General features: G+C 43.5%; 1 protein-coding gene across 1 annotated transcript; it reads left to right on the forward strand.

The window, feature by feature from the left end:
- The first annotated feature begins 12,042 nt into the window (after positions 1-12,042).
- Positions 12,043-20,695, forward strand: Enpp5 (ectonucleotide pyrophosphatase/phosphodiesterase family member 5). The gene is made up of 4 exons (XM_041655579.1): positions 12,043-12,198; positions 14,766-15,629; positions 16,989-17,165; positions 19,375-20,695. Exons 2-4 carry the CDS (start codon positions 14,801-14,803, stop codon positions 19,785-19,787), a joined length of 1,419 nt encoding a protein of 472 aa, XP_041511513.1. The 5' UTR covers positions 12,043-12,198; positions 14,766-14,800; the 3' UTR covers positions 19,788-20,695.
- The last annotated feature ends 204 nt before the right edge of the window (positions 20,696-20,899 follow it).

Consider the following 20,899-nt stretch of genomic DNA (forward strand, 5'->3'; position numbering starts at 1 on the left):
CAGAGGTTTTGTTCATTATCACCATGGTGGGAAGCATGGTGGCATGCAGGCAGACGTGGAGCTGGAGAGGAAGCTGGAAGTTCTTCATCGATATCAGAAGACAACAGGAACAGAGAGCCAGTGGGCCTGGCTTGGGTTTCTAAATCCCCAAAGTGCACCTCCTGTGACACACTTCCTCCAACAAGGTGACACTTCCCAATAGTGCCACTCCCTGTGAGCCTATAAGGGCCATTTTGATTCAAACCACTACAAATGTACACACATGGGGGGGGGGCGGGGGAGAGATGGAAAATATCAGCTGTATGTGACTTAAAGGAAATGCTATACAGGCTTTTGGGAAATGCATGCAAATGAATTGTTACACACCGTTATGATGAGCATGTACTTGAGTTGGGCAGCAGTTTAAACATACAGATTTTAGAATCAAATTTTTCAGGTTCTGGCACCTTCTTCCTAGCTCTGGGAAATGCACAAGCTGTTTGATGTCCTTGGCCTGTTTCTTCAGGTGTAAAACGGGAGCTGATGATATTAACCACTTTATTAAGCCATCAGAAGTCAGTAAGTAAGATTGCTTAAGTGTTTGATACAACTTTCTTCTAGTGTGGCTGGATGTGTAAACAGCTCCCCCAGTGAGATGTTGCCGTGTCTCATACCAGGTCTTAGAATGCTGTCGGGGCCGGGAGCAAGAATGGAGGGCCATCCGTGGCTCACACTGGGTTATGTGGGGGATCCCATGTGTCTATCAGGGAGTATTTCAGTAGCAGGTGTCTTTAGGGTAGACACCTTCTAAGTCTGTCCAGGAGCTAACGTAGAAGAGAAGTAAAGACGATAATCCATATTCCCCACACTGGAGTCAATCCAAATGCAGTCTCCCTGGACTCTTATTTCTTGTCAGATAGTCCTCAAAGACAGTCCTATCATATTCTACCTAGCCAGTGCCTCCTGAGGATAACTCACCCCTATAAATATATGGGCAAATTTCATTTCTGCTTTGCTCTGGATATAGCTTCCTTCCCAGCATCACTAAGGTATGATGGACATAAACAATAAATATGATGTACAGCACCTTGGAATTGCTCAGAAAATGTAGGGACAGATGAATAGAAGAGGTAAGAATGCTGGAACGAGGTTAGCCCTGCTTATTTGGCTTTTCTGTCTGTTGTTATATCGAGAGAGGTAAATTATCACTTGAGTGTAAACAGTGTTCTAACAGGGTCACCTAGCCATTATCTGGAACACCAGAGGCTTTATCTGATACCACTTATAAGACATAAAGATCTCCACAGCCAGCTCCAGGCTACAAAGTGCATCACTGGATGTCTCCTCAATCCGGCTCAGACCCCGTAGAGGAAATTAAACGTCATGAAGTATCTTCCATCACAGGAGCTGGGAAAGTTGCTCTTCATATAGTACACACAGCATAAAGAGGAGAGGGAGGAAAGGGGGACTGAGGTAGCATGAAAGGCAGAGCACAGGGGTGCACAGCCAGGATTCTGGAGGATGCCACAGTTGCTGCAATAAATCCAGTTGAGCCGAATTAAGAAGTAAAAGGCAGGTTCATTTAGGGATTAGCTGCTCCCAGGCAAGTTCAGTCTCACTGCTAGACCGGGAGAGGGGGCATTGCCTGGGTTTGGAGGCCCGGTAGGCGTGTCCTGAGTCCAGTGGTTACTTTAGAATCTGGAACTAAGTGCCTGCTTTGTCCAGGATTTGCTTGGGGTTTTGTAGGTGCCAGCTGGTGGCAGGAGACTCTTGGTCTTGTTTGAGGACTTCTGCAAGCACTGGCTTCTGGCTGGGGTGGGGGATGATGGTGGGGCATGGGTGGGAAATTTTGTTGTCCCCAAACTTCCAGCCTAACAGACATTATCGATATAATGGTTAATTTTAAGGGTTGTTTTACTAAGCTAAGGAGGGCGCAAATGCTGGTGAAACCCTCTGGGTGCATCCATGAGGGTGTCTGGGTAAGAGGTCAGTAGATTAAGCTCCTCCTCACTAATGGGGGTGCCTTCCAGCCTGTCAAAGACCCAAATAGAACACAGAGGCTGAAGGATGAAACTCCCACCTCATACTCCATCCTAGACCCCTCCGTCACCCCGACTTTTTGAGCTGTGACAGCCATCTTCTCCTAACACTGCACATCAGACCTACGGATTCTCAAGTCTTTAGGCTCTGAAACATGCAACAATAGTCAGCACCCAACCCCCACACTGGTTCTGAGGCCTTAGCGCTCGGGCAGGGAATTACACTATTGGCTTCTCTGGTTGCTATGTCTTTGGACTGAATTATGCCACTGACTTTCTGATTCTCTAGCTTGTAGCTGGTGTACTGTGGGACTCTTGGAGATCTAAAACCCACAGTTATATGAGCTAACATCCATAATAATCATAGTTATATGAGCTAACACCCATAAAAATCTAATCAGCTTATGTTGCATAGGTTCTATTCCTTTGGTGATCCCTAGCTAATACAATTAGGTGACTCGAGTCTTTAGTAACGAGCATTTGAGGGATCAGGTGAAGAGATTGAAATTAATCCTCTTCTGTTTGTCTGGCCGCCTAGGAGAGAAGGGGCTCCAGTCTAAAGTTAGGGCCTCTCAAGAGGATGTTCTTAGACCTGGACTTTGCAGTCCTGTCCTGTTTTCTTTCACCTGCTTTCCCATAGCTTCACACAAGGGTTGTCCACAAGGCTTGATGGTGCAGGACACAAAGAAGTATGTTCGCAAGGCACCAGTGGAGAGGACAGTGTTAAAATACCCTTGGCTTCCTTTCCTGCTCACAAAGTTAAACACTGAACAATGAGTCCTGCAGCCTTGAATCACAGGACAGCTGATTGTTTATGTTCACATTTGTAATTCAAATGCCTGAGCCAGAAAAGTGTGGGAGGGAAAGAGTAACCTGGAGTTCTCCATACTGAAGAGAATCCATAAATGACAATTGTTGTGGGCTCCTCCCCAGGGAAGACCATCCAGACATGGTGTACGTCAATAGAATGATGGGGGAGAGTCTTCAGTTTTGTGTTAATTTCATTGGTTAAATAAAGAGACTGCCTTGGCCCTGATAGGACAGAGAATTAGGTAGGTGGACAGACAGAATGCTGTGAGAAAGAAGCCGAGTCAGTCAGTCACCATGATTCTCCCACTCCAGACAGACGCAGGTTAAGATCTTTCCTGGTAAGCCAGCTCGTGGTGCTACACAGAATATTAGAAATGGGTTAGATCAATATGTAAGAGCTAGCCAATAAGAGGCTGGAACTAATGGGCCAGGCAGTGTTTAAAAGAATACAGTTTTCGTGTAATTATTTCGGGTAAAGCTAGCCGTGCCGGCGGCTGGGTGCCAGGAATGTAGTCCGCCACTCCTATTTCAACAATAGAAAGTCTTTATTAGCTGGCAGTCAACTACAATGGGTCATCAGGATCCCAGTGTAGCATTGAGCCTTTCTCAGGGTGCGCTTTTAAGCAAAAAACCATGTTTTGGGCTGACATACTCAGGTAACAAGAACAGTTAGCCAGAAGCAGAACTCCAGAAGCCAAAAAGTAAGGTTAGTACATTACAAACTGTCCCTGAACTACATGGGGTTTGGTGGATTGGGTCTTTTAGTTTTGGCAGGTGGTGCTGTCTATGGGCTGAGTTTTACAGCCTGAATGGAACTTCCATCATGGAGTCAGTTGAGCTAAGGTCTCAAGGCCTCCTAAGATCTGGGACCCTTGTACAACAAAGCCCAGGGCTTTCAGCAACACAGTGAGCTTAGTCTTATAGGCATCCAGGGAACGTGACACGTTCTTCAAGGGAGGTGGGAAGGCGGCTTTGACAACCTTCTTCCTTCCTGGGTTCCCAAATCATGAGCAGGTTTGTATTTGGCTTCTTCTGAGAGAAAAAAAAAAAGAGGCTATGGGATGGGCTTCAAAGTCAGGTAGGTGTGGTGATTTATGCCTTCAAACCCAGCACTGAAGAGGAGGATTGCCATGAATTTGAAACCAGCCTGAGCTATCCAGCAAGTTCCTACTTGAAAACACACAAACAGGCAACTGTCCCTTCACTCTGCACTAATACTTGCTAGAGTTTGTATCGATACTAAATAGATATTTACCTTGAGCCTAAGACATATTTCTTTTTCTACATAGCTTCCAGAGTTTAAGAAGCTAGAGAACCCCTGTACCAGGCTTTTTCTTCTGTGTCACCAACCAGCTCCCAAATCATGACACAGAGACTTATTATTAGTTTTGAACACTTGGCCTAGCTTAGCTCATTTCTTGCTAGCTCTTATAACCTGTTTCTCTTCATCTTATAACCTTATTTTACTTTGTGTATATCTTACTCTCTGTCTGCTTCTCTATATCCGGCTGGCTGGCATCTGCCTGGCTTCTTGCCATGGGTGTATCGCTCGTTCTTTCCTGCTTCTCTTGTTCTTCCTCTTCTTCCCCTTTTTTAGCCTAGATTTCTACTCCTATTTATTCTTCCTACCTGCTCGCCCCACCTATCCTTTCTCTGCCTAGTTACTGGCTTGTCAGCTCTTTATTAGACCAATCAGATGCCTTAGGCAGGCGAGGTGAAGCAAACCTAATACATCTTTTGTAATTAAACACACATTCTGACATCATTCATTAAAACAAATGCAGCCTAAACAAAAGAAACACACTTTTACACAGTTAAAGCAACATTCTTCAGCATAAACAAATGTAACACATCTTTGCCTTAAAATAATATTACACACACACACACACACACACACACACACACTCACACACACACAAATATCCAAAGCCAACAGAGCAGTTTCCCCAAGGAATTTCTGCTCAGGTAGTCTGCTCTCAATCCTACAGACTGGGTTCATATTCCCTTAATCACAGAGAAAAATAACATTGCAAGTCAAACACCAGCAGGACTACTTCCTGGTGGGGGACTGAGGGGGAGCTTGTAGTACTAAAGTTCCCTGAAGCAGTCTTTCCATAGAAAACATTCTCATTTTCATTCATGTAGTGTGTGAATCTGACAAGCTGACATAGTCGTGTACACACCATTGCGAACCAAACAAACCCTACCCCCAGAAGCTCTCAGCACTGGCTATACAGCCAACCCCTCTCCCAGCTCCCAGATCCTAACAACCAGGACTATGATTTCTCCCACCATTTTCTTGCCTTTTCTGGAGTGTTATGTAAATGAGACTGTGCAGTATGTCACTGTTTGCATCTGGCCTCTTTTGTTTACCATAGTACTTTTGATATTCAACTATATTGTCATCCGATTTTATTTCTTATTTCTGAGTAGTATTCCGTTTATGGACATATCACAGTTTATTAATTTACAAGTTGAGATAGCTGCATTGTTTTTTGATTTTATCAATGAAATTGCTATAAAAATCCGTTTGCTTTCCAGTGAGCATCTGTCTTCCTTTTTCTCAAGTAAATACCCAGAACTGGTAAGTGCACATTCAGCCTCCTAAGACATTTGCAAACTGTTTTCTGTAGGGGAGGAGCCACTCCCCTAGGCAGCGCGTGACGGTTCCTGGTGCTGTCCCTCACTAGATGTCATCAGTTTCCTTCATTTTAGATAGTTTCAAATGCTATAGTTTGGATTTTTTTAAAAAATCTCTCTCCTCTGTGAGTTTGAGACCAGCCTGGTCTACAGAGCTAGTTCCAGGACAGGCTCCAAAGCCACAGAGAAACCCTGTCTCAAAAATAAATAAATAAATTAATTAAATAAATAAATAAAAAATCTCTCTCAACTGGACTGTAAAATGAACCCTCTGCTAGCTAAATGTACTTGTTTTTGTTCCGTCAAAAACTCACATTTACCAGAATCGCAAATTGTGCCTTTATATGGCACTTGGTCTTTGCCTATGTCATTGAGTCTAGAGGAAGTGGAACTAGCTTGCAGTGGACTTTAATTCTCATGGCTGCCATTCTAGAAGGAAGCCATGTGATGTCACAGAGAGACTCTGGAGAACACCATGAGATGGTGGAGGCAAAGACTGGGCAGATGTGGAACAGGCAAAAGCAATCAATCCTTTCTCAGGGCCTTTGCAGAGTGAGTGGCCCAGGAACCAGTTACTTCTATCTACCACCTATTGGGATTAACCAAGGTACCTCTTGAACTTTATGCTGGCCTAGAACTTTTATTTTTTAACATTGTAAATATTTACTGGATGGGGTAGGGAGGAGAGGGGCTGGCCACAGTTTGTGTATGGAAATCAAAGGTTAACTTTCAGGGGCTGGCCGTTTCCTTCCACCATGTGGATCTCATGATGTTGTGGGCCATGATTCCTCAGGAGGTGTGGACAACCATCTCCTCACCCCAAACAGGAAACCAATGAGAGAATCCGAGCAAGGAGACCACCAAGGTCCAGCTCTATGAATGAGATGTTCTGGAGTTACTTACAAGGAGTCACTCACAGGAGCAGAACTGACCCAAAGACAGCTGCATCACTAAGGTCACCCCATCATGGGTAATAGCCAGTGAAAGCTGGAACACTAGTACACACTGCACAACCTGCAGGAGGACCAACAGTTGAAGGGCTTCTTCAGTCAGCTCAGCTGGTCTGCAAGTGTCTCTCCAGTCCTTACTGCCTACATACACTTGGAAGCAGGGGTAGGGGCCATGTTATTAGGTCAGTTTCAGGAACTTCCTGGAGCCTTTGAACCCAAGTGAGTACTTCTGCTTACGGAACACATGTAGCAGAATGTTCTGTGAAGGATTAAGAAATGGAGTTTATTCTAGAGTTTTGGTTTTCTGGGGGGTGTTTTGTTTTGTTTTTGCATTTTGGAAGGGAGCAGGTGAACTGAAATGCAACCCTAATGTTGGGTTTATTTTATTTATTTATTTGCTTTGAATTTTTTTAGATTTGTTTTGATTTTTATTTGTGTGCTCACCCAAAAGGACCAGCAGAGGGCATCGGAGCCCCTGAAGCTGGAATTACAGGCAATTGTAAGTCACTGTTTTAGAATTTCTAGTGCATGACCAAATCAGCTTGGGAGGGAAAGAGTTTATTTCAGTTTACACTTCCACACCACAGTCCATCATTGAAGGAAGTCAGGGCAGAGACTCAAGGCAGGAACTAGAGAAGAAGTCATGGAGGAATGCTGTTATAAGGAATTGCTTGTTCATTTCCCAGCTGCCCAGACTTCCAAAATAATCACACAGAAACTGTATTAATTGGATCACTGTTTGGCCTATTAGCTCTAGCTTCTTATTGGATACCTCTTACATTTTAATTTAACCGATCTCCATTAATTCTGTACATCAACATGAGGTCATAGCCTACCAGCAAAGTTTCAAAGCATCTGTCTCTGGCAGGGCTCCATGGCTTCTCTCTGGCTCTGCCTTTCTTTCTCCCAGCATTCAGCTTAGTTTTCCCTGCCTAACTAAGGTCTGCCCTGCTATAGGTCCAAAGCAGTTTCTTTATTCATTAATGGTAGTCACAGGATACAGAGGAGAATCCCACATGACCTCCCCTTTTCTGTTTAAATAAAAAGGAAGGTTTTAACTTTAGCATAGTAATATTACATATAACAAAACAGTTATCAAGCAAGAATAACAGTTACAATATTTATATCTACTTCCTATCTATTATTCAATCATCAAAGACTACAGAAAGATATAATATTACCTAAGTAAACAGAAGTGCATTGTAAGCAACTTCCAAAACTATAGAAATGACAGAGACATATCACAGCTTGGATAATCATCCAAAGATCTTCTGTAACAATGGGACATCCATCTTCAGCCTACAGGCTCATAGTATCCAGCAGACTTTTCCATGATGCAGGAAATTCAAAGACAGTTCTTCCTATATTGGCAGTTTGCCAGTCACATTTTTCTGTGTCTTCCATAATGTCTAGCAGACTCATTCGTGAAGCAGGAACCCTGAAGGATCATCTCACCTTTAAGCAAGTTCAGCAGTTATTTCTCTGTGGGTCCTGCATGTCCAGTTCATCAAGCAGTCCAGGCAAGAGCAGTTTCTTGCCCAAATGGCTAACAAACTCCATAAGGAGCCTCTTCGATGCCCATCTTCCTCTTGATGTATATTGGTGCTGCCTAGAGCAGATGTGTCTCATGGTCATGAAAAGTCCTAAATTCTTAAAATACGTTAAATGCCATATTCTGTAGTCTTTGAAAGGTTTGAAGAATGCCTATCCATCTGAAATACATCTCTGTACATCTAGAAAATCTAACTAACATGACTACAAGCTTGACTATTATAGATGACTATCTATTAACCTATATTTCTTAATTATACATTACATTTATGAGCTACACAAATACAATACCTTAATCAAGGGCAGAAATATACATATAACAAGATTGACCTTAAATTTGTATCAATAGAGCAAGATCCATACCAATGCAAATCTCTATAGCATATCCCCCTTTAAATGTAAAGAAACATTTATAATCAATATTGGGAATATGGGCGTAGTTCTTCTCCAAACTGCTTCCTACTGTTTATTGGGTTGAAGAAATTTGGGGGGGGGAGGTATTCATAGCAACCTTTCGGGGGATTTTGGTGCATCAAACCACATTAGTCTTGAAGGATTCCACAGGTTCTCATCCTATGTGGAAACAAAAAAGAACCTCTTTTCCAAACCAACATATCCTTATACCCAAATTTTGAAAGCAAGATACCTTTAAAGTATATATGTTGGTTACTTAGCTTCTTCACAGTCAAAACATTCAAAAAAAACCACAATAATATACATAATCCAGACTCTGTATGGCTTATTATTTTTTCTTCTTTTAATCTAACTGTCTATGCTCTGTCTCTTTAAAGGTTTTATTTTATTTTTTAACAATTTATTTCTTTTTATAACTCTCTATACTCCTTTTCTTCTCTCTCCCAAGCCTATGTACACTGTGACCCATTCAGAGGTCTTTTTTTTTTATCTGTATTTGTCTTTATTGCATATCTGTAATCCTTTTCTGACCAGAAGCACTTCTTAAAATCCAAAGCCCTTCTTATGAAGGTAAGCAGTGCCATTGCTAGGGAAAATACAGCACTGCCTGCTTGCTCTGCCCAGTCCAGCATGACAGAGCTGTCTGCTGCCCCTGAGAGCCATGATTACAGCCCAATTTTTAGGCACACAGCCAGTCTAGGTTGCCATTAAGCAAGTTGTAGCACTCTGTTCACAAACCCCATTTAAATGCTCCATAGCCAGACCTCCAGAAAGAGTCAGAGTTTGCATTGGCATCATGGCCCAGAAAGCGGCATTTCAAAGCTGCGGCTTCTTTTCTGCTACCACTGAATCAGGAAAACCTCTCTTAAAGAAGCCACAGCATGCAGCTAGCAAGCAAAGCCCATTTGGGGGTGAAATAAATGTGGCTAAATTTTGTTTTTTAGTGTCTAGAATTCCTTTCCAAGACCTCTAAGGTTTTACGTGAATTTAGTCAACCACGTTGGAGTGCCAATTTTTAGTAAGAAGGCCACTTATTGGTTCCTGGCTTGCTCCCCAAGGCTTTCTCAGCTGTCTTTTCAAAGCTTTCAGGACCACCAGCCCAGATGGGGGCATCGTCCATAGAGAGCTGGGCCCTCACATATCCATGTCAATCAAGAAAATGCCTCAGAGGCTTGCCCATGGGCCAATCTGGTAGGAGTATTTCTTGATTGAGGTTTCCTCTTTCAAAATGTCTATGTCAAGGTGACATAAACCAGCCAACACAACTTCCTGATAACCATAGGTGTTAGGAGGCAGCTCAGCAAGCTCCTGTTAAGTTATCTCTCCAATTCTATGATTTAACAATTATTAAATAATTTGTTCATTCTTATCATAAATTCTAGCTTAAAAAAACTATTTCCGTGATTCAGTTAACAAATAATAAAGTAGTGATTATTCCAATGTTCAGCACAATATTCTTACAGCCCCAGAGGAAGAGAATGGTCTAACTCTCAACACCTTGTTAGATTTCTCTGGAATCTTAAAAGGTGGAGGAACCTCCCCACCCCAAACCTGTGAAACAACAGTGGAGCCTTTTGTTGTTCTACGGTCAGACACATGCATACTCCTAGCTCTGTTATCCTGCTAACTCAATTGAAATAAAAGAACCCTTATAGCTCATTCTGAAATTCATTGCTGAATAACTATTGTGGCAAGGCAGAAACACAGGCAACTGGCAGAACACAGATGTGGAAGCAGGAAGTGCATCGGTAAGAACGGACAATCATTCCCTATTTGAGCAAGACTCCACCCACTGCAATATAAGTTAGATGGCAGGCTTACCAGTTGATCACTAGACATGATTATATGGCAATCTAGAAGTGGTGCCTGAGCTCACGGAGCCCCTTGTGAGTCGTTGTCTGTGTTCTGAGCTATGGTTAGCAACTACACTGTGCAATTTTACAAGTGCAGCCCAGGGAAGCAGTCATGACTTCCACAAAAGTTTGCAGAGAGAGGCAGCTTGTCATTTGACCAGAGCCTGTGATACCCAATGACCCACATGAAGACAGGCCCATTCTCACACCTGCTCTGTGATGAGCATAGGGTGTTCTTTGTTTTGAGCAAACAGAATTGGCTTATTGGGCTGAGGAGATAAGGACTTATGAGATTGAACCGCCTCCTTCCAACTTTGAACAATTTCAAAGGTCAGGGCTTAGGGCTTTGGAACAACTTGTGCACCTTCACGGTCTTGGGTCAGGCTGCACACAGACACAACCTCCCTTCTAGTCTCCATCCCACGTCCCACGTGTTGAAACTATAAAGTAACTATGGCAGAGTGCCCGAATGCCCTTCGGGGTGCTGTCGCCCAACTTAGCAGGTAGCCACTGTCCCTTCGTACACCAAAGGCTAAGACCAAAACGCTCCACTCATGTAAAAGAACAGCAGAACATGGCTACAAACGTCACAGCTCCAGCGCAGGAAACAGAGGGTATCTGCTCCAGATAGACACCAAGGTCGCTGTTGTGAATGCTTGCGTCCTCCCCTTACCAGCTGATTACATGTTGAGACTTCCGTTGTGACAGTTGAGCTATAGTACTTCCTATCCCAGACAGACTTAGAATCCTATCTAATTAGACTGCATTAGAATAGGGAAACCGGGGAGCTAGACGGAGTCTCCCAGAGTGGCATGTCGTATATATGGTTTGTATCATTTGACTCAAATAGACAAATCAGGACCCCGACTACACCCCTTCAGGCCTTAAACTATCATTAATTACATTTTAAAAGTTAGTTCGCCACAGTAAAAGAAAAAGATGAAACTGAATCGCTAACAAACCAGAAATGTGGGTGCCTTCCTGAAATGACAGGTCTAATACACTGTGGACACAGCAGCATCTGGAGCCCGGCAAACCATCCAGACAGTTCTGCTTTCCTTCCAGAGTAAATTACTCCAGCCGAGCCTGGCTTGGTTTAACTGGAGCTTTGGGGGGGGGGGGGGGGGGGGGGGCTATTGTTTGGGTGGTCTGAACCGCAAACTCTGAACTACAGAGCAGACTACATTCCCCGAAGCCGTTTGCAGACAAAGTACTTGACACTAGCTATTCGTGAACAAAAGAATTAATGAAGGTTAGGGATATAGGTCGGTTGATGAAGTACTCAACTGGTATCCAGGAAAACCTGGGTTTAATCCCCAGAGCCTCATAAAACCAGGCATGGTGATGACTGCCTGTAAACTCCAGCATTTAGGAGGACGGGCAAGAAGGTCTTAGGTCCTGGCCTACAAACCGAGTTCCAGGCCAGCCTGAGCAAAATGAGATCTTGTCTCAAACAATAAACATTATCTCATGACAATTCTTAGATATTCTGGTGACCCTCCTCCAATGAAAACCTACAGAATGATGTCACCAGTTTATGATAAAGGGAGCAGAAAACTCAGAACAAGTGATTGAACAAAAGTGGCTGTAACAAACATGAGTTTCAGACTATCAAACACTGGGGTGCGACATTATGGTCCCTTAGCAACAGTTCCCAGTGACAGGCTTTCTCTGAGCCTGGCCACCAGGTCCCCCTCCTCCAAACCCAGGCAGCGCCCGCCCCCGCTTCTACTGATTGACAGGCAGCACAGCTACTCCTAGGGGCAGATATTTTGCCGGGTTGAACGACGAGCCTGAGGGAGCCAATGGCGTTCCAGTAACAGGGTGGGCGGCGACGGGTCAGGTGCTCTTCCCTGGGACTCCCGGCAGGTGAGCCTACGGGGATTCGGGACCCGCCGGCGTCCCTTGCTCCCGGCCAGCTCCCTGGCCCTAACGCTCCGGAACCGACCGACCACAGCGCCGGTGAGTCCCCGGGAATAAGTGGCCTCCTTCCCCAGGCCCACACTGGGGCTATCACCAGGCCGGGGGGCCGGGGGCGGGGAGGGCCTAGTAACCCCGATGGTGAAGAGCCGGTGCACCCACCCCACCCCTCGAACACCTTTCTCTAAGCCCACTCCTCTTCCCTGCCCTCTGCCCTTTGGTTGGTGCTCTTGATTGCACAGGCTGTGGGGGTGGGGGAAGCTGGGGCAAGGAAGGACTGGGAAGGCCAGCTTGATTTGCATCCAGATCTAAAGGTTTTCAGGGCTTTGTGCCATTTCAGCATAGAAAAGAAAGAGATCTGTCCATTTTTCTCATCCCCACCCCCACCTGCGCTATGTCACCCACGTATTATGTTGGTTTTTATTGACAAACATTTCTGAGCTTTAGACAGCACTTCATGTCTTCTCAGCTCAGTTTGCCCCAGGAAAAGAGTTTTCTTCTATTTACTGCAATTAACTGAATTTCCTAAAATAGATGAAAATCAGATGTTCCGTGCTATTGATTCTTTCTTGGCGTTAAATTATATTTGGTTGATAATAAGTTTCCCTCGTGTTAGTGGGATGGGAGACAAAACTGGGGGAAAGAAATAGGGGACGGAACCAGGATGGGTCACAAAGGTTAGTCAGGATACTTGCAATATCCTGCATACAATTAACTCCCCCATTGCAGCCCTCATTAATGTTGCTTCCAGAATTGGAAAAAAAAAAAGAGTGGCATTCATGATACAATATTAAATTTATATTTGGAATCATTGTCATGAGATCAGTGTTTAAAGGAGTTTCAAGTTTAGGTGAAACTACAGTTAAAAACAAAACATATCTTAGTCTGGCAGTGGTGGCACACACCTTTAATCCCAGCCCTTGGGAGGCAGAGGCAGGCAGATCCTTGGAGTTCAAGGCCAGCCTGGTTAATCTACAAAGTACGTTCCAGGACAGCCAAGACTACATAGAGAAACCCTGTCTTGAAAAACCAAAAAACGAAACAAAAAACAAATCTTACCTTAAGCTCCTATGCAAGCAAAGCCAGCATGCCACACAGATTACATTCACCTCAGTCTAGAATACAGCAGGGCAAGACCGGGCCTCTTCTGAATTATGATAATGGCTTCACCGTGTTTGAATTAGGAAGATGCTAAAGCTGAATATAAGAGATTTCTTTGCATGAAGCCATGATGAGAACTGGTCAGATTCGCACAGGATCATTTATCCATGCTTCTTCTTTGCATTGACTTTTAAGAAATGTGCACATGTTAAAGAAAAACAAGTGGGGACTCAAAGAAATTGAATCTTGGGAAATGGTTTCTCGATGCTGACTGATTGTAACCTGGATCGAATTGGAGAAGTATGCTTCCTTTATACCTAGTTTAGAATCTGTTTGTGCAGTGCACAGAACCCGAAGATTTGATGGTTAACAAATTAATATAGATTACATTTTCTAAATATAGTTGAAAGTTACAAAGTTTATTTCATTCAAGAAACCATGTTTAGTTGGGCAGTGGTGGAGCACACCTTTAATCCCCTCACTTGGGAGGCAGAGGCAGGTGGATCTCTGGGTTCGAGGCCAGCCTGGTTGATAAAGAGAGTTCCAGGACAGCCAGGGCTACACCAAGAAACCCTGTCTGGAAAAAGCAAAATCAACCAAACAAAAAAGAAATATTTTTGTTACTTTTCTCTTTATAAAAATACCTTTTAAGCCGGGCGGTGGTGGCGCACGCCTTTAATCCCAGCACTCGGGAGGCAGAGGCAGTCAGATCTCTGTGAGTTCGAGGCCAGCCTGGTCTAGAAAGAGCTAGTGCCAGGACAGGAACCAAAAGCTACAGAGAAACCCTGTCTCGAAAAATCAAAAAAAAAAAAAAAAAAAGACAGAAGATTCAAGCATAGGGGTTGACTATGGAAATGTATATTTTATGTGTGTGTGTGTGTGTGTGTGTGTGTGTGTACGTACCACTATTGAATAAGTCGATAGTATTTTCTGTTGCTAAGTTTCTGTATTTGTCCTATTCATAATAAAGTCAGAAGTCCCTTAACTATATAAAAGTTTCTGGGCAGAATTCTGGGTTGGGCACGTAAGATGGCTCAACAGGTCAGGTGCTTGCAGATAACCCTGACAGCCTGAATTCACTCCCGGGGGCTCACATAGCAGAGGGAGAGAAGTGGCTTTCAGAAGTTGGTCTCTGACTTCCACAGGCTCATTATGGCCTGCGTGTGTATAAATGCACCACACACACACCAAATAAAAAGGTAATAAAAATTTGAAAGCATTCTAGATCATTCTGAAAGTGTCTCTGAAAAGTCATATATATCAATCATCTTTTTAAATGTCATTGTGGAGCCTATTTAAATGATTTCTTTAAGGAATATATGTTGATGGTTTAGTGGAAAGTAAAAAGTTGTTTTGTTTTCTTTTTAAATGGCACTTAAGCTTTTGGCCCTGGTGTCCTGTTGTCAAGTAGAGTTCTGCACCACAAGTTTTCTAGGCTGTGACTCAGCTTGGAAGGAAATGTACAAATCCCCGTTGTTACCATTAACTTCTCTATGTTTGTTCTACAGATTACGTTATGCTGAGCTGATCAAGGACTTTGAAAATGATTCCAAAGTTTCTCGTGCTGTCTTGCACACTGGCTGCCCTAACTCATTCAACTACATTTTCTCTCCAGCCAGAACAGCAGAAGGTTCTAGTGGTTTCCTTTGATGGATTCCGCTGGGATTACTTATATAAAGTTCCGACACCTTATTTTCATTATATCATGAAATACGGTGTTCATGTGAAGCAGGTCACTAATGTCTTTATCACGAAGACCTACCCTAACCATTACACTCTGGTCACTGGTCTCTTTGCAGAGAATCATGGGATTATTGCAAATAGCATGTTTGATCCTATTCTGAACAAATCTTTCTCTTTGGAGCACATGGACATTTATGATTCTGAGTTTTGGGAAGAAGCCACACCCATATGGATTACCAACCAAAAGGCAGGGCATGCTAGTGGTGCAGCCATGTGGCCAGGAGCAGACGTAAGGATCCATGAGACGTTCCCTACCCACTACCTACCTTACAATGAGTCTGTTTCCTTTGAAGACAGAGTTGCCAAAATCATTGAATGGTTTACAGCCAAAGACCCCATCAACCTCGGTCTTCTCTACTGGGAAGAGCCTGATGACACAGGCCACGATGTGGGACCTGACAGTCCCCTCATGGGGCCCGTCATTTCAGATGTCGACTACAAGTTAGGGTATCTGATAAAAATGCTGAAAAAGGCCAAGTTATGGAATAACGTGAACCTAATCATCACGAGCGATCATGGAATGACCCAATGCTCTAAGCAGAGGGTGATAGAACTGGACCGCTATCTGGATAGAGACCACTATACCCTGATCGACCACTCGCCTGTAGCTGCCATCCTGCCAAAAGAAGGTAAGTCTGACCTCATGCCCATCCGAGCCTAGCACTGCACGCGCCCAGCGTTTAAGCTCCTGTCCTTCAGAAAGTCAGTGCACTTGTGTCCTGACAGTGTGCTAAGATTTAGTTCTTAGACTTGGAAAGCAAAGATCTCTTTTCCCCTGCCTAAATACTGACACCTGGGCTATAGGTTTTAAGCATTTTAGAATCACATAGTATGATAAAAATAATTATGACCCCCCCCCCAGAAGAAATGGATATGGCCTTTGAATATAATTACAGTCATCTCTTGAAAGCCTGTGACCGTCCATAGACCCTTAATGAAGACCCCTTTACTAGAGAAGCAATAGAGAATAAGAAAGAGAAAGTGCGTTTGTCAATCTCGGGCTTATTTTCATTTCGGTCAGCAAGTTTTAACAGTACCTTACATTCTTTGTAAAAAAAAAACCCCAGTGTTGGCTACATTTTAAAGACAGGTAAACCTTTAACACCCAGAAGCTGCAATATGTGTAGCTGAACGTGCAAGGCCCGCCTTTCCGGATGAAACTGTAGCACCTTGGAGGGTTGGACTTGTGTCAAGGGAGAGAACAGGATTTTGAAACACTGTGCTACCTCACCAGTGGGAATTGTGCGCTCTCAGGGGAGCTAAGCAGAATCTATTATGTAGCCACATGGAAGTATGCGTGTGTGCCAGTACACACAGTTTGCAACTCATAGGTCTTACCAATCCATTAGATTCCCTCAGACAACTGGAGTGCTATTGTGGTTTTCTCTTGTTGAAGTGTGGGGACTAGAGAGACAGAGGACAAATGGATTTGATGAACCAAAGTTAAAGATAGTGGCGAGGTGTGGTACATTGGAAATTCTGGGCTATTCTCCAATTCCCCCAATATACTGGGGGCCTTTCCATTTCTCAGGCTGCTTGCCATCTCTGAACATCCTCTCCCTACCTGTGACCTCCACATACCATGCTCTTCTGCAAAGATTCTGTCCCTACATCCGTAGTGGCTGACTGCCACGTGTTTAGTCTAAGCCGTGATCTCATTCGGGTTTCATAAATCCTTGATATTTGGTAGCATCTATAAGACAGATGATGTGTGTGCACCTGTCTGCATGTTTAAGTCTTCAGAAAGTAGGGATTCCTGCTTCTCTTAAAGGCCCTTTATTCTGTAAGAGAGCGTGCTAGTGACAGAGGAGTAACCATTGCTATTTCCCCCTCGAGATTCTTTCTTCTTCAGGGTACGGAGTCCACCACGCATGACTCCTCTGTTTCCTTGTGCTCGCCCTCCCGGCCCTTTTCATCAGCTGGGAGTCTCCTGCGTCGGCAGGAATGGGAGTCTTGTTCTGGAAACCTCTCTCTTCCTTCCTCCATAGGGAAGTTCGATGAAGTCTATGATGCCCTGGCTGGTGCCCATCCTAATCTAACAGTCTACAAAAAGGAGGAAATACCAGAACGATGGCACTACAAGCACAGTGATCGAGTTCAGCCAATTGTGGCCGTGGCCGATGAAGGGTGGTATATTTTGCAGAATAAGTCAGACGATTTCATGTGTGAGTATGTGATTGTATTTCTTCCCATTCTGCACCGGTTCTTGCTAACGTGGAGGCTGCGGATAATACAACAGTTTACTTGCTGTTTTTCTTAACTCTCTGCTACTTTACTGTTGAAGGGTCTGTATCGTATCAATACTCACCTAGAAATGTTTCTTAAGATATGTACATGGGAGACATACAAGGTTGAGAATAGAGCGTGGTGGCAGACATGCTTGCCTAGCGTGTAATATGTTAATAAGGCCCTGGGCTTGATCCCCAACTCTGGGAGAAAAATATAGAAGAGTGTTGCTTTAGATAGAATTGGGCTGCTGCCCTGTTCAGTGACTGAAAGCGAAGTAGTTGTGTGGCCGTGTGATTGTGGTGTTCGTGTGGCTCCGAACAGCAGATAAGTACATTCTGGTTGCTGAGCATTTGTGCCCACACATAATCTGTAAATCACTATTCGATCACATCAAGGAAGCTGGGGAGGCTGTGTCATGGGAATCATTTCTGCCTTCATTTGTTCCGTTAACAAACTCTGCAGGTCTGAGCAGTCACTCAGAAAAGGTCTGCTATCTTTGAGGAGATATATATGTGTATGTGTGTGTGTGTGTGTGTGTGTGTGTGTGTGTATATATATATATATATATATATATATATATATATATATATATTTAACATCCATTTAGGGAGACATCATAGGACTTTGGTTCTGTGAACTACAATTGCTCAATGGGCTGCTCACATTTATTTTTTGATAGAAAAACCTCAGTGATTTTGTTTCGATTACATTATGCTCATTTAGCCAATGGATAGGATTCTACAAGTTACTGAGTCCAAAGGCAGGCTTCTCTAAGGGCATCCTTTGGCACAACAGTATGTAGATCAGCTGGAAATGGCTGAAAAGGCACATCCTTGAGCCCAGTCTACATGTGCTGAATTGGACACTGGGAGGACGTGGCCTAGCCCTCAGCCTTTATGTGGCTCCAAGGAGTCTCATTCACAGTGGCTTCTGAGAACCATCTCCCTTGGGTACTCATTATTAAATACTGCCCATTAAATCAAACATTTATTTTAGCAACTACCATTATTTAAGATTTCCTCCTAAATCTGGTTCTCTGGCACATGTTATATGAAAGAATTATTACTGCTTTCTTATATGACTTAGAATCTAGGTCTCAACTTCTCACAGAAATGATGGCAACCACCCTTAAATCAGTTCTGGATAATATTATATAATGGCTTATTTTTAATGTTATTATCAGTTAAGCAGATGAGCAAAGTACCTTGTCTGGTACTTGCTATATTGGTTCATAAGCCCAGCATCATCCTTCCTTGAATAAACTGAAAAGAGTTATGTCATTTAGAATGACTTCTGCAGGTGGATCACATTGACAGGAAGACTTCAGATTACTTTTGAAATGACAGATCAGTGACTTTCAGAGAGTGGACTTGAATGTTCACTTTCTGCATTTGGATGCTGTTGTGAATTTCCTTGTAGCAAGGATAAGTAAGAGAACTGGAGTCATGAGTCAGTTTTTATTACTCTAAAATAAAAGGCTGTCAGTTTTCATAGGTCACCATCTTCACAGTAACCATCGCCATGTCTTTGCTCTGATACTGTGTCAGCCAGCCATTCAGTTTTTAATAAGTAGCTCTAATCCTTTGTTTTTGAATGGAATCTCTGGGTATGCACGCCAGAAGACCGACTTCTTAAGTTCTCACTATGCCTACACGTTCTGACCTGGTTTTCGTAGTGGGTCATAGCTGTGACTAAAGGGTGGATTGCTGTACTGTCTTGTGTTTATGCATTGCTTTCACTTTCTATTGGGGATTATGGGGTTTGCTTTTACTGTTAAGACTAACACCACCTTGCTTTAGAATGATTAGACATTGTAGCTACCCTGTAAGTGTTTGCTAGACATCAACCAACCATAGACAGACCATCCACCTGCATTTCCCACCTTGACTTGACCCAGCTCTGCATGTTCCCTTCCTTCTTTGCTGTCTAAGGGAGTAGAGACCATAAGAAAGATTTGTAACCATTTGATTTCTTGAGGTGATTTGTGGGGTTGACAACAGCAGAGATTAGAAAAGATGATTTCATTTTTGTAAAGTCAAATGGGATAAAATTTGCACTTGAGGTCAGAACATGACCATATGATAAATCTTTCCATTTGAATGCCATCTGGTTGGCTAACTTATTCATGCATTTTCTCTTTCACAGTAGGCAACCATGGTTATGATAATGCATTAGCAGAAATGCATCCAATATTTTTAGCCCACGGTCCTGCCTTCAGAAAGAATTTCACAAAAGAAGCCATGAACTCCACAGATCTGTACCCGCTGCTCTGCCACCTCCTCAATATCACCGCCCTGCCACACAATGGATCATTCAGGAATGTCCAGGATCTCCTCAGTTCAGCAACTCCAAAAGTTACTCCTTACACACAGAGTACTACACACAAGCCAGGCGAGTATGAACCAGAGGAGTCCTACCCTTATTACATAGGCATCTGTCTTGGCAGCATTATAGTCGTCGTATTCTTGGTAGTTCTCGTTAAGCATTTAATTCAGAGCCAGGTGCCTACTTTACAGTATATGCAGGTGGAAGTTGCTCAACCATTGCTGCAAGCGTAGTGCTTCTTTAACACGGAATGGCATTTCGAAGTAGAGGTTGCAAAATTCTATCAATGGTGAACCTCCAACTTCTAGGAAGCTAATTCCTAGACATCTGCACAGGCCATCAAGCAGTTACTCTCGGGCACACTCACACCTACCTACATACACACAGACAGATCCAAACGCTCCTGTGTGCACACGATCAAAGATGTCGGTGAGAGTACATCTCCCCTGCTTCCTGTGGTTTAGGGGGTAGATCCTGCTGTACTGGGGTTGGCATGTGGGTACAGTGTACAGACTTAACAGCTTTGCACTTTTGACAGTACCTCACACGTTGCACTTTCCTATCCCACGAGGTACCTTTCTCTGAAGTGCACTTTATCACTATGCGTAGTAACTCGGTTGACAATGACAACCTTTTGCATCTCTATCACCAAATACTAGCATTTCCTGTACAGACGGAGGGAAATTTCGAGCAATTCTCGAATTATGTAGAAATCTGTCTCCTTGAATGGGAGGAGGAAGAGAAAGTGAAGGCATTGAAAACTTGAGGGGACCAAGTTTGTGGCCTGCCTGTTGGAGAGATGCATTTCCAGCAGCAGGTTGCCTTGTGGGTATTTCTAGTTCCGTCTCCTCACCAAGGAGCAAAGTTTTCATTTACTTCTTTCCTCTGGTAGATTCAAACACTGAAATATGCATTCTAAAGCTCTTCCCATTAATCGTTGCTTCTTGTTGATGAGTCCTAGTCCTGACTCCATCACTAGGATGCCATGCTCTAGACCTCCTTTCTGTATAGTGTAGCAGGGGTCCGAAGGGCAGAGACCAGGCACCGTCTCTGCAGTGTTTTTATTCTGCCTGTCATTATTCGCATATTTGCTAATAACGCTATTAATCACATTAAAAATCAAGTGAGATTTAAAAAAACAGCATTTGGTTTTGCTTATTTGTTGTTTCTGATGGCATGGAGTGAAGTACAAACATCTTTTGACCCCGAGACTTTCAAAACCCAGAGTTGCCTAAGAGGACAAACTGTATTAGGTGACATAGGCCACCTAACCCTTGGAGAGGGGTCTATGGAGCCTGGAAAACAGATCAAGCAGGACCTCACACGAGATGTGCACTCTGTCACT

This window comes from Microtus oregoni, unplaced genomic scaffold (assembly GCF_018167655.1).
Source record: "Microtus oregoni isolate MIOR12 unplaced genomic scaffold, Mior012 000007F_ref0000211, whole genome shotgun sequence".
Lineage (NCBI taxonomy): Eukaryota > Metazoa > Chordata > Mammalia > Rodentia > Cricetidae > Microtus > Microtus oregoni.